The sequence below is a fragment of the Camelus bactrianus genome, chromosome 9 (assembly GCF_048773025.1).
Source record: "Camelus bactrianus isolate YW-2024 breed Bactrian camel chromosome 9, ASM4877302v1, whole genome shotgun sequence".
NCBI classification, from domain to species: domain Eukaryota; kingdom Metazoa; phylum Chordata; class Mammalia; order Artiodactyla; family Camelidae; genus Camelus; species Camelus bactrianus.
Window position 1 is genome coordinate 12,931,192 of NC_133547.1, and position 13,860 is coordinate 12,945,051.

The 13,860-nt window shown below is 52.9% G+C and overlaps 1 protein-coding gene across 5 annotated transcripts in view; it reads right to left on the minus strand.

The window, feature by feature from the left end:
* Window positions 1-13,860, minus strand: part of SIPA1L3 (signal induced proliferation associated 1 like 3) — a 214,824-nt gene that overhangs the window by 29,439 nt on the left and 171,525 nt on the right. For all 5 annotated transcript variants that reach the window (XR_012509042.1, XM_074369753.1, XM_074369754.1 and 2 more), the window contains exons 14-15: window positions 8,954-9,072; window positions 6,353-6,780 (exon numbers count right to left, since the gene is read on the minus strand). Coding sequence is in view for 4 of the 5 variants with exons in the window: in XM_074369753.1 (XP_074225854.1) it covers window positions 6,353-6,780; window positions 8,954-9,072 (547 nt within the window). In the remaining variant the exon portion in view is untranslated. The remainder of the gene's footprint in view (window positions 1-6,352; window positions 6,781-8,953; window positions 9,073-13,860) is intronic.

Genomic DNA, 13,860 nt, shown 5'->3' on the forward strand with positions numbered 1-13,860 from the left:
ACTTCAACACCGGTGTGGGTTCGGCCTTGCAGAGAACACAGAGCCTGTCATCACCCCCATTTTCTGGATGAGGAAATCGAGCCTCGGAGGAAGCGAGGAGCCTGATGGAAATCACAGTTGACTAGTGGTTGAGATTGGAAACAGCACTGCTCACCCAGACCACCCCAGGGGCGCCCTGTGGGGCCTTAACCGCTGGACTAATCCTGCCCTCTCTCCCGGGGCACTGGCATGGGCTCGAGAGTCGAGTCAGTCCCTGCACATGGCTGGAATGACCAGGCTCCGGTGCCTGAACGTTCCAGCCTGCGGCCCGGGAGGGAAAACGGCAGGTCTTCAGAAAGTGGAAGCAGAGGATGTGAGGCAAAAACTCCTGGCTCCAAACTGATGCAGAATCCAACCACCGCTTGCTGCCTCCACCAACCACTGTCCACCTGTATCCCCACAGCGGCTGCCTCCTGCCCTCAGCCCCAAATACAGTCAGACGGGGGCCTCCGATCACAGCCCTCTTCTGCTCAGGACTCTCTGGGGCTCTGCCTGATTCCAGGTAAGAGTCAGAGTCCTCCCCTGGGTCCTCCCCAAGGCCCCACACCCCCTGCTCCCAGGCTCTGCCCTCAGCTCCTCCCGCTTTCCCTCCTCTTCCGGCCACGAGGGAGGGGTTCCTCAAACACCAGAACATTTCCACCTCAGGGTCTTTGCACTACTCTCCCCGCTCCTCAAATCCCTGAATGGTCCCCTCCCTCCCGTGAGTTCCTGGAGATGCCTGCCTGGGTTCCTGTTCTGAAGCTGACTGTGACTCTCTGAGTAGGCCTTGGTTGTGTGACCCCAGCTTCCCAGCTGACACAGGCAGGGTGGGCCCCTCACATCACATCTCAGGGCTGTGCCCCCAGAAGGGAGTCCTGGAGACCAGAGCAGTCTGGGGAAGCACCCTACCTGCTCGGGAACGCCCGGTGGTGTCGGCTCCACGTACAGCCGAGAGTCTCTCACTGCCCCTAACCTGCTCTGACAAATTGCCCTGGAAGCCCAGGACGCTCCGGAGCGCATGCTGCCCTGAGAGAGGGCGGGGGGCAGGAGGCGGCCCGCCTGGGGTCATCGGGCCCACCACGGGGCCCAGAGCAGGCGCTGGCGCCGGGCACTGTGCCTGGAAGCCGGGCTCCCATGACGCACGTCTGCGGGGAGTCTGTGAAGTCACTGAAATCACTGCTGGGCACAAGCTGCTGCAGGCTGCGGGGCTTCCCCGGCGAGGCCGCAACGTGAGGAGGGAGCAGGCGGGGCTCCCTGGTCGGGCCCAGCAGGGCCCATCCCTTTCCTGGCAGGCCTCGAATTTTGCTGGGAAACTCAATCCCCCCCCGAAACAGTCCACTTTCCCTCTAGTCGCCCACAGTGGTCTTCTTAAAACCTAAGTCAGATTACGTGCTCCCATGGCTCCCATGTCCCTCAGAATCAAATCCCAGCATTTGACCATGGTCTGTAAGGCCCCAAGAGCCGCGCCCATGTCTACTTTGCAAATCAGAACTCCTGCCACCCTCTCCTTTTCTCCATCTGCCCACGGGAGCATTTCCAGAGCACTGCAAATGAGTTTACCTTCAGGGCCTTGGCATTTGCTATTTCCTCTGCCTGGATCACTCCCATGCTTCCTGCAAAATATCACCTCCTCCGAAAAGCCTTCCTTCTATCTCTTTGGGTTTTGTCCCCAGACCTTATTTCCGCCTGGCATACTAATAGTACACGGTTGCTCAATTGTCTTTCTGCCTTGCTGTCTCTTCAGGAGACTGTCAGCACCACAAGGGAGGGACTTGACTTTGTTCCCTGCTGTATCGCCATGCTTGGAACAGTGCCTGGCACACAGTGGGTGCTTTAGTGTCAGTGAACATACAAACAACATTCCTCTGAGGCCTGCCCAGCTCTGCTCTCATCTTCTCTCTCAAGAATCTCCACGCTCCTTGTCTGCAGCAATCTCCTGACACCAAGTAGTTGGCCCGACGAGCAGAAGGCATGCCGTCTGAGACTGTGTCTCCCTCCCTGCTTCTGTCCTGTCGGTGCCACCTGCTGACATGTCTGCAGTTGCTCTGTCTTCTGGTCCAGGCCCCCTTCCCTCTCACTCACATTTCGGCCTCAGACTCATCACTGAGACGCTTCCAATCCTGCCTCCAGCACCATCTTTCAAAACACACACCTGCCTGCATTATCCTCTCTGCTGAAACCTTTCCTTGCTGCCTATAGCTCTTAGGATCAAATCCAGACTCTAATGTGGCTGGCAGGGTCTTGCGTGGTCTGGCCCCGGCCAACCTCCCCAACCACCTCAATTTCTACACTTAAGCCAAGGAGCCTGTATTCAGTGACCTGATAGCACCCACCCTCCTCCCCATCTCAGGGCCTTTGCATATGCTATTCCCACTCATGAGGACACCCTCCCCATATGTCATCTTTCCTTTCTCCCTTAAAAAAAAACAACTGTAACATAGCCCACATAGAGCAAAGTACACAAAACATGTATAATTTAACAAATAGTTACAAAGCAAATACCCACATAACTGCATCCTAGGTCAAGAATATATCATTAGTCTCCTGAAACCACTTCACCTGCTCCCTCCTCCTTATCCCTCTCATCCTTGGCAGAAATGACTCCTCCTTAGGGGAAAACTCTCCCACAGGCTAGATTAGATACCCCCTCCAGATCCCTACCACATCCACTCTCAGATCCCAGTGGGTCTTCCTGCAGGCTTTCCCCGAGCATAATTCATTACTTTTGTAATTATTTGCTTGCTGTCTCCCCTGGTGCCCTATCAGAGCCAGGATAGCCGGAGCCCAGTCTGCAGCAGAGGGCTGAGCACACAGCAGGGGTAGGCGCTTGCTGCCGGGATGAACACAAAGTGCTGCGCTACAGAGTGCAGGAGGGAGACGCAGAGCAGCTGGGGGGCCCTTGTGCCTGCCCTGGGCAGCAGGTCATCATTCCAGCTTGGTCCCAGGGAAGGGACTGATGACAGCAGATGCAGAAGGTGGCTGGGCTGCCAGGAACAAGAGGCAGTGAAGCCAGTGGCAGGCAGAGGCACATGTGGGGCCCTTGGGCGCAGGTGCTCAGTGACCACCTGGAAATTTGCACCTATTGGGATGGGAAGGTTGTGGGAGGACCCGCAGGTGAGGTGGGACTTACACATCTTCCCTGTCTGGAACACTCTGTCTTCCTAGTTCCCAGGAGCTTGGCCTCTTTTCTTCAGGACAGCCTCTCCTACACTGGGTCAGGCCCCTCCTTTGGGCTCCCACATCCGGAGTGCATCCCTCACCCTGGCCCTGGCCGCTGTGAGCTATCACTGTCTGGGGACAGGCTGGTCTCCTCCACTGACGCTGAGTCCTGAGAGGGGAGGCCTGGTGCTATCTCAGGCACCATAGTGTCCCCATCACTGCTTGTAAGGTCTGGTCCAGGAGAGATACTCTGACTTACTTAGTCTGAGGCAAGACTTCATCTTTTCTATAATGCCCACCCAACCCTACCCCCTGCCCAAGATTCTAATACAGCCAGGCTTGAGATTCACTGTCAGGTACTGTTCTAAGGCCCCTGCAAACATGAGCTCATTTAACCCTCACCAAACCCATGAGGTAGGTATGTGATTTAGCTCCCATTCCACAGATGAGGAAACTGAGGCCCAAAGAGGTTCAGTCATTTGCCCGAGGCCACAGAGCCAAGACAAGACAGAGAGAGGGTTTAAACCCCGGTGGGCTGACTCTGGAGTACACACTCTCTCGTTTGCCATGAATCAGATTCTTTAAATCAACTTACTTAATTTTCCTTGACTTGTCCAAGGCAATATCTGTAAAATCAGGGGAAGGGCTGATAACACTCTTCTTAATATCCATTTAAGATAAAACATTTTCCTCCGTGTACCACCCAAATCACCTCGAGCACCCCATTTTGGGAAATGCTGTTCCACACTAAAGCCTGGTTGCCTAGGAGAAAACTTCAGGAAGCAGCTTTAATGAGTAGATAAGAATGATTTGCAATTAGCATCAATTGTCTGTATGCAAATTAAAGCTCCCAACCGCAGGGCCCTCTTTTGTAGCGGTTCCTCTCCCATTTTATTTCCTTCATTTCTGGGTTCAGCAAATCCTTCTCTCAGACACAGGGTGATTTTATTCCACCCCTCTCTGCCCCAGACACAGTCTACACCCCAGTACCGCTGCCTTTATATCCAGATTTCAAAACCCTCTAGCTACTCATATCCTCATTACTATCACGGGCCTGTGCCCAGCACAGGGGCTACCACAGCAGAGACCTGGGACGCCGTGGCCCCGAGGACTCTCTCAGCACCAAGTCCCTCTCAGTGGGTGTACTTTGACATTTGTCTCAGTGATGACCTGATTCTAGTCTGTCACACTCAATTGATGGTGAGTGAGGTGAGGGCTGGGGGCTTCATCTGAATTTGCTCACTCTTTCTCCTCAGCTCCCAGCACAGTGCCCAGGACCTAACAAGTCTCCAAGAAATAGCAGCAAGTGAAATGAATGGATAAATAAATGAATGAAGAAGCTGTTCAAAAGAGTCCATGAGTTCAAATGATTAAGAATGATCTGAGAGGGGAGGGAATAGCTCATACTCAGCATACACAAGGTCCTGGGTTCAATCCCCAGTACCTCCTCTAAAAATAAACAGATTAGTAAACCTAACTACCCTCCCCCCTCCAAAACAAAAACAAAAACAAAAACAAAAAAACCCAAAACGATCTGTCTAGGGAGGCGGGCAGAGACAAAAACTCAACTCACTGGGATGCTCTCTCTCTACCCTCACCTTCCCCAGGCTCCCTGACTCCAGGACAGGGCCAGGGTGGGTCTCATTTATGGTGGTTTCCAAGTCTGTCATCGCATAGGCAGCCCCTTGGTCTCAGAATCTAGTTATACTTTAAACTCTCTAACTCTTACAGTAGCTAAACTCCAGGACCCTTAGGCTTCTGCATATTTTTCCTTTCCAACCAACACTTGTCTCCTGATCAGATACTGGCTTTTGAGCGGCGAGCGGCCGAACTGGACTTTGGTAATGAGGGGACCACTGCCAGATCTTGAGATTGTTGAAGGAGGTAGCGAGCAGCATCCAAACATTCTCAACAGACTGGACTAGATCAAAGTGCTTCCCACACAGTCAGGCTAAGAATCACTAGGGAATTCTTCCTTCACCTTTTTTTTTAAAACCGTTATTTCTGTACAAAGACCCAGGACTCAGGTCCACCGTGTGTGGTGGTCAAGGAGGTCTGAGACCACTGCCCAGGTGCACGTGTCTTGTGCAGGTATGGGGGCTGGTCAAGGTGTCAGGAAGTTGAAGGAGATAAAGACCCTAACGGGGGGTCCTGGACACGGGCTGGCCCCTGCTCAGCTATGGTCAGGGAAGGGAAGGGAAAGAACAGGAAGGGAAGGGAAGGGATGCGGCGGCCCTTGGACCAGGCTGAGCCCTGTGACGGCAGAATGACTTTTCCAGGAGGCAGTTCATGGCTTTCATTAGATTCTCAAAGTGCATGTGGTCCAGACTCCAGGTTGTTGGCTAGACCATGCCTGCTCATTCTCACTTTTTTCCCCGTCTGCCTCTCTACCAGTGGTTCTCAGAGTGTGGTCCCAGGACCAGCAGCATCAGCATCCACGGGGAACTTTGTAAAAATGCATATTCTCAGGCCCCACTCAGGAGGTCAGGGGAATCTGTGTTGAAGAGCCCTCCAGGGGACTGTCCGGGGACCACGCTGCCCTTCACTGTGGGGGCTGGAAGGCTAAACAGTGCTCTCCCAGACTTCCCTGTAGCTGAGATGGCCCTGTGACATTGCCTGCTGAGGGGGATCTGGGAAAGCTTTTGCTTTCTCCATAGACGGGGAGCTACACAGATGTTACAATCCTTCCCCTGTTCTCTGCCCCTATGCCTCCCGGGGACACCACAGCCACCTGGAGACCAGGAAGTCACAGTCAGTATGAGGAGGATGATGGAGCTGGAAGACAGAGGGTGCTAGGCCTTGAGGCCCTCCCTGAGCTGCTGCTGCACAAGCCCGGCTCTGCCCTCTCTGGACGTCTCCTCTGGGGACTGTTAAACCTCCATTTGTTTAAGCCACTGTGGGTCGGGTTTCCTATTACTGCCAGCCAAATGTTCTCCTAACAAAAATAGTCTATGACTCCCAGAAAGCATAAAAACTACTGGTCTCAGCAGGGAGGAAAGGAAAGAGAGACTGAGGGTCAGAGTGAACCAGAGAGAGGTCCATGAGCCCCCCAGTTCTGTAAGCAAACTAATATGTAAGCATGTTCCTGGGGAGGGGAACTCCACAGTCAGGACTGTGGGGATGTGGAAGGTGGTCAGAACCCCCTGAAGGACCTGGACTAGATGCAGTGCCTTACCTGGGCTGCCTTGGTGGGTCACGGCTGCCCCCAGCCAGGCCTGTAGGGGTGCTGGAGCCTGAAGAGTACAGCTTCGGTCGGTAGCCCTTGTTCTGGCCAGTGACTGCAGGGGCAGGTGAGACCTCCCGTCGCCGGTCTGCATGGTGGGACCTCCCGGTAGCCTCGTGCCCACCCCCACAGAGGCCTATACTTCCAGGGGGCTTGTGTGGCTTGGCCGGCCGAGGTGTCTTGGCCAAGGACATGCAGCTGGGGCTGGAGGTGTAGAGGGTGGTGTCAATGCCACTGTCACTGGAGCCACCCTTGGAGAGAGGGTCTTGCTCTGGCTCCAGGGGGTCTAGGGGGTCGAACCATCGATCGTCGCTGTGGCTGCTGGATGCATTGCTGGAGAGGGTATTGCTGCTGGAATGACTGGAGTACTGAGGCTCTCCCTGGAAGGCAAAAGAGGTGTGTCATTCCTAGACTCCAAGGTGGGGCTGGTAAACCTTCCCCTCTGGGACCTCCCCACACTGTGAACCTTGGCTCCCCCACTCACTGGCCTTGTTACCTTGGGCAAGTGAATCAACTTCCCTGTACCTCAGTTTCTACACTTGTAAAATGGGTTAAGAATAACCCTGCCCCATGGGGTTGCTCAGAGGGATAAATGACACTACGTATGTGACGTGCTGCCCACAGCTTAAGCTCAACACGTCTGAAACTGAGCTCCTGGCCTTCCTTCCTGAATCCGCCTCCTCCACCTCATAATGGCACCTCTGTCCTTTCAGCTGCCCCACCTGAAAGCCATGGAGCCACTCTCGACCCTGCTTTGGTTCTCACACCCATGTCTAGTCCAACAGTAAATCTTGTTGCATCTTCAAAACAGATCCAAACCTGCCACTTTCCCTCCCTCCACGGCTCCACGCTGTCCTGTCCACCACTGCTTCTGGCTGGACCATGGAGAGGCCTCCTCCCTGGTCTCCCAGCTCCTATTCCTGTCCCCCTAACCCCCACCCCCAGTTTGTTCCCTACATGCAGCCAGAGACAGGCTGTGAACATCTGCTTCAGTTCCTATCCCTTCCTGCTCAGAATCCTCCTCACTCAAGGGAAGAGCAAGAGTCCTCACCACGGTCCCTGAGGCCCCATATGATCTGGTCCCAGGTTCCGGTCTCTAACTTCATCTCCCCTCTCCATTTTGATGGCTCTGCTCCAGCCACACTGGCCTCCTGCGGCTCCTTGAGCCTGCCAGGCACTGCCCCCTCGGGGCCTTTGCACCTGCTGTTCTCTCTGCCTGCAGTGCTCTTCCCTCAGGTATTTTCATGGATTGCCCCTTTCTTCCAAGGTTTTGCTGAAAGGTCACCTCCTCAAAGGCCTTCTCTGACCACCTCATCCTAAAGCAGCCGTGCTGGACACTCTTTTCCCTTAACTGTACTTTGTTCTCCTTTCACGGCAAGAATCGGTTCTCGGCATTACATTACGAATCTGTTGCGCTGCTTACTGCTTGTTGCCCCCATCGGGATGTCAGCGTTCTGCCCTCTTCATCACTGTGGTCAGGGCCTGGCACGTTGCAAGTGCTCATCAAACACTCACTGAATGAATGGATGTGAAGAGACTGCCAAGTGCTCACCCAGACTGTCTCCTTCTCCTGGGCACATGGGACTACATTTCCCAGCTCCCTTTGCAGGGAGACGTGGCCAATGCAATAGAAGGGGAAGTGAATTACGCCATTTCCAGGTCTGGGCTACAAAAACGTCCTCTGTTCCTCCAATCCACACCTCATCCACTGGAAAGTGGCAGGGACCCAGCAGAGGGCTTGGGCCCTGAGGGACAGTGGAGCAACAAGAGGGAGGGAGCCTGGGTTCCTGAATCACCATGTGGAAAGCTGCTCACAGAATACCCACAGTGAATTGTTACATGAGAGGAAAAGAAAATTCTGGTGTGTGAGGTCACTGAGATCTGGGGACTGTCTGTTATAGCAGTTAACCTATTGCCATAAACTGAATAGTCCGTGTTCCCCCAAATTCATACGCTGAATCCCAATGTGATGGTATTAGGAGGTGGGGCCTCTGGGAGGTGGTTAGGTTATGAGGTAGAGCCCTCATAAATGTGATTATAAAACCCCTATTTATAGTTACCTATTTATCTTATGTATGTTTATATATTCCTCTTGAATGGGGTTATAAAATCCATGTTATTTATTTTCTTGTAAAAGACCGCAGAGAGCTCCCTTCACGCATAAGGTGAGGGGAAAGCTATCAACCAGGAAGTGGGTCCTCACCAGACAATGAAGTCTGCCTGAGCCCTGATCTTGGACTCCCCAGCCTCCAGAATCATGAGAAATAAATTTCTGTGGTTTATAAGCCACACAGTCTATGGCATTTTTGTTCTGGCAGCCAGAGCTGGTGAAGACACCTACCATGACTGACGCAATAATGAGGAGACCGGCTAGGAGGGGTGGCTGGCGGGGCTGCAGCCAGGCTGAGCGCCTGGCTGGGTCTAACTGCTGGAGTAGGGGTGCCAGAGGTGGAGGAGGGGCTCACGTGTGGTGTTCCGAGGCCCCACCCAGGGGAAGCAGCCCAGCTCCTGCAGCCCTGGCTCCCGGGGTTGGGAGGCGGGGCCCACACTCACTTTGGAATGCCTGTTGGGGGAATCTTTGCCTGCTGCGTCCTGCCTGGAGGCGTGCTTGCTTCCGCTGCTTCCTGCTATGGCCGAGAGCCGGGCCTGGGCGGGCACGTGCCACAAAGGCTCTGTAGGAAGACGGGAGACACACCAGGTGGTTAGAGGTGACTCAGGCCCTGGCCCAAGTCCACCCAAAGACTCTGGCCCTAAATGTGGTTCCTCGGTCTCACCCTTCTTCCAGCTTCTCTGCTCAGCTCACACAGCCCGTGACCCCACCAGCTCACGTCCTGGGGTATAACAACACTCGGAATGTTTACTGAGCACTTACTGCGTGCCAGGTACCACTCTAGTGCTTTCCGTGGGTTAACTTAGTGAAGCCTTACAACAGTCCTCCATCCTCAAAGGAGGCTGAGCACATTTTCATCCTTGCTGGCCATCTGGATTTTCTATTTGTAAACTACTTGTTCGTATTTTTTACACACTTTTTATGGGATTGACTGTCTTTTATCTTATTGGTGGACAGGATCCTTTATATATACCAGGTAGCACTCCTTTGTTGATTAAACGTGCACAACTTTTTTTGTTAAATGAAAATAGAATCATAACAGACATCATCTGACAACTTGATTTCTCATTTTACAAATAAATATACTTACACTTGCTTTTTGCTCCATATCTCCATAATGCATCATCACACAACTGAACATGAGGTTATCTTATCTTCAATAGCTGTACAGTATTCCATCATATGAATGGACATTGATTATCTAACCAGGTTCCTATTGAGGGACATTCAGGTTATTTTCAATTTTTCTAAATATTCTGGTGGTCTGCCCTCTACACCCAACTTGGAGCAAGTGTGGACTTGCGTTTGGGACAGAATTCTACAAGTGAAATTGCTGGTTCAAAGGTGAAATTGGAGTGGGGAGGGTATAGCTCAAGTGGTAGAGTGCATGCTTAGCATGCATGAGGTCCCGGGTTCAATGCCCAGTACCTCCTCTAAAATAAATAAATAGACTTAATTACTTCCTCCCTCTCCCCCACCAAAAAAAGTTAGAAAAAAATTTTTTTTTTGATAAGGTGAAATGGGTTTAAAATCATGATGGCTGGTATGGTGTAAATTAGTTTGAACTCCCAAGGCTAGTCAACGTGTCTGAACTGAGCATCGGATCTCAGAAGAACACACAACCCCAGTGGAGGGCTAGTTAACATCTATCAAACTTACAAACATGCTAACAGAGGACCCAAGCCCATGTGGTCTAATCCCAGAGCCCACACTTTTGATCAGTGCTGTATTTAAAATAATCATAATAATGATTATTATTAAGCACATGTTCTGTGTCAGGAACTATTGTAAAGGCTTTGCACGCATCACTGTGCTATATCCTCCCAGTGATGCTGTGAGGTGGATACTAGTACTAGTTTAATAGATGAAGGAGGACATCAAGACTCAGAGAGGTTAAGTAACTGGTCCAAGGTCACACAGTCAGAAAGGGCTTCAGACCTGTGCTTTCAACCCCTGCAGACTCTCTGTGCTTCCCTAACAATGACAACTCCAGCAACCAGTGAGAAGCAGGAGTCATCATTCTCTTAATGATGCGCTGGGTCCTGTGCTGAGGGCTGGGTAGGTGTGATCTCATTGGATCCTGAAACCACCCTGAGAAAGACACTGAGGGCGTCTACCACAGTGGAGGGACCTGAGCCTGGGGGAGATGAGGTCACTGCCAAGGTCATACAGCTGACTCGGAACTTCCCACCAGGCCCATTGGAGCCTGAGCTCACAACCACACACCCTACTGCCCCCAGAGCAGCCCGAGGACACTCTGGGCTCGTGTTCCTGCTGGGGAAGCTGGGCCTGGACGGCCAGGCAGGGCACTCAGGGCCACAGCAGAGTGGCCTGGCTGGACTCAGTTGCAAGAGTCACTGCCTATGTGGCTTTCACTCGGGAACCATGGACACAAGAGCTGGCAGGCTGGCCACTTTGTCCACATACTCTACGTCCGAGGATGCTTTTCCTCCTTGGAAGCATCCCACGTGCCCAGGAGGTTCTGGTCCCCTGGGAGGCGGCCAGACCACACAAGGAGACCACACTTCTACAGAGAGCCAAACTCACTGCATTCCCACCCAGCCTTCACTACCACCTATCACCCCAACGGCTCCCACGTTTCTGTCTCTGGCCTGGATCGCTCCCCATGACTTCAGACTTGTACCTGTGGCTGCCTCACAGCACCTCCACTTGGGTGTCTACTGGGCACCTCCCACCCAACACAGCCGAAGCCAACTCCTCATCTTCCCCTAAACCTGCATCCCTCACCACATTTCTTGCTCAATCTATGAGGTTCCATCCTTCCAGCTGCTCAGGCCAAAACCTGGTTATCATTTTTGAGCATCAGGAAATTCTAACTTTATCTTCAAAAGACTATACACAGAACCTGTCCATCTCTCTCCCTCCATGGGTCCCACCCCACAAGCATCTGTAGCCAGAGGGACCCTGTGAACACTTGAGTCAGATGTCAACCCTCCTGTGCTCAGGAGAACTGTGGCCCGTGGTTCTGAGTCCCCATCACACTGTCCTTGTCACCTCCCTGGCCTCATCTCCCACCGCTTCTCCAGCCACTCAGCCTTTTCCCTATTCCTCCAAGACTGGACCCCCTGACACCTCAGGGTCTTCAACCAGTGGGTCTCCCTGGAATGTTCTTCTCCCATTTGGCTCCTCTGCATTCTTCCAGCCTTTCCTGAAATGTGATTTGCTCAGAGATTCCCCCAAACCCCATCAGTCTCTCCCTAGACACCCAGTTCATTTCAATTCAAAACTCAGCATTATTGGTGAGTATTTATCACCGGGTATTCCTTTTTACTGTCCGTCTCTCCCACCGACTGTCAGTTCCAAGAAGGCCAGGGACACAACTGTCTGGCTCACACTATGTCCCTGGTGCCCAGTCTGGCCTGTATCATTAGTGATGTGTTGAATGAACGGGGATGAAGGGCTAGGTTCCTGCCCCTCCCGGGCTGCTTTGCCCCTGGCCCTGCCCTTCAGGCCCTGATCCTGGGCCTTTCACCAGCCCCAGTGACCTCTGGCTCTCCTGTTCACCCCTGACATACGGATGGGTCATGTGGCTCTGAGAGTGTGTTGACACCACGGCCAGGCACAGACCTGGGGGAGCTGGTGGCTCTGGGGCCACCTTCGTAACCTGGGTGCCCTGAGGCCCGAGAAACACTCACTCCGTGAACGAGGGATTGCGGTGGTGTCTGTGGGCAGCGGTCCTAGAACCCGACAGGTCTTGCGTCAAATCTCGATCATGCTACTCAGCAGCAGGGACCTCAGACAAATGACAAGCTCTCTGTGCCTCATCTTCTTCATTTCTAAAATGGGGCTGCGGCAGCACGCAGGCTGGTGTCCCTGAGATGGCTGAATGGGAGGGAGCGGAGCACCTGGGACCGTGCTGCTGCCACTGAGCTGGTCATCATCTGATCGGGGCCGGGCCGGTCCCCGCGGCATCTGATCCCCCCGCCCTGGGTCCCGGATACATCCTAGACTTGAGGAGGACTTCTAAGCACACATTGCCCTGGTGTGTGTGTACACGTGCAGGGAGGCGTCAGTCAACTTACAACGATGGCAGTGAGAGGGGAGCCAAGCTCCTGGGGATGGAACAGGGAAGAAAAGGAAGGACAATGGTGAGCTTCTGTGACACCTTACTTGGGGCCCCTGGTGTGAACGCTGGAAAATCTTCCTTCCCTAGGTGATGACATCACCAAGCAACATGCTTCCCTTTTTCTCAACTGGGTGGGAAAAGAAAAGGATTCGAACCTGTCTGAGCTGGAGCAAAGCTCACAGAACTGCAGGCAGGATCCCGTGTGCTGCGGAGAGAAGCCAGCGGTATCTGCAGGGCCCGGAGGCAGCAGGAGCAGGAAGAGCAGGGTCGGGAGGGCGACCTGCTTGCCTGCAGTCCAACCGCTGTACCTGGTTTAAGAGAACCATGGGGCAGGGGCCGCAGGGCTGAGGAATTCTAGAGGCCGCTAATCCTGGAGCACACACCCTCTTCCAGGCCCTGGGGAGCTGGCAATGTGCCGACCTGGTCATCCCTGAGAGCTGGGGATATTCTCAAACATCCCCCGAGTGAGCACCTCCATCTCCTCCCCCTCCAAGGTCAATGCTCCCTCACACTTCATTGATTTTATTTCTTTTGAACCCACTCATCATCTGACAGTTCTCCCACTTCAAAGGGGCTACAAGTTTGTTATGAGAAATTAGGTTTAAAATATTTATCTCAGTAGTATGTGCCTCACAATGAATAATTACACACAAGAGAGTAAACAGACCAGAAGATGTTCAACCTCAGCAGGCATCAGGAAAATGCAAATTAAAAACACAATGTGATACCACGACGTGCCTGCTGGAAAGGCTGAAAAGGTTGGTAAGGATACGGAGCAACTGGAACTCCATCACTGGTTTGTCACTTTGGGAAATGGTTTGGCAGTCTCTCATGAAGTTAGATATATGACCCAGCAATTCCACTCTCAGGGACAGTCCCTAAGAAATGTGAGCAGGTGTTCATCAAAAGACAGGGACGAGAATATTCCTAGCAGCAATATTCTAAGCAGCCCCAAACTGGAAACAACCCAAACGTCCATCAACACTAGAACGGAGTAAGAAATTGTGAGTCACTCATACAATGGAAAGTGCTCAGAAAGTGTGTTGCTAGTCACGTGGCTGTCTCTCACCAACACAGTATTGAGCTACAGAAGGCCCCGACCCCCACACCACACACACACTGCATCCAGTGGGAGCCTATATTCCATCTATGTGAAACTTAAAACCAGGCAAGACCAAGCTTGGCTGCGAGAGCCAGGACAGGGGTGGCTTTGGGGGTACTGACTGGGAGGGGCTGGGGCCTTTCTGGGAGGCTGCCCACGTT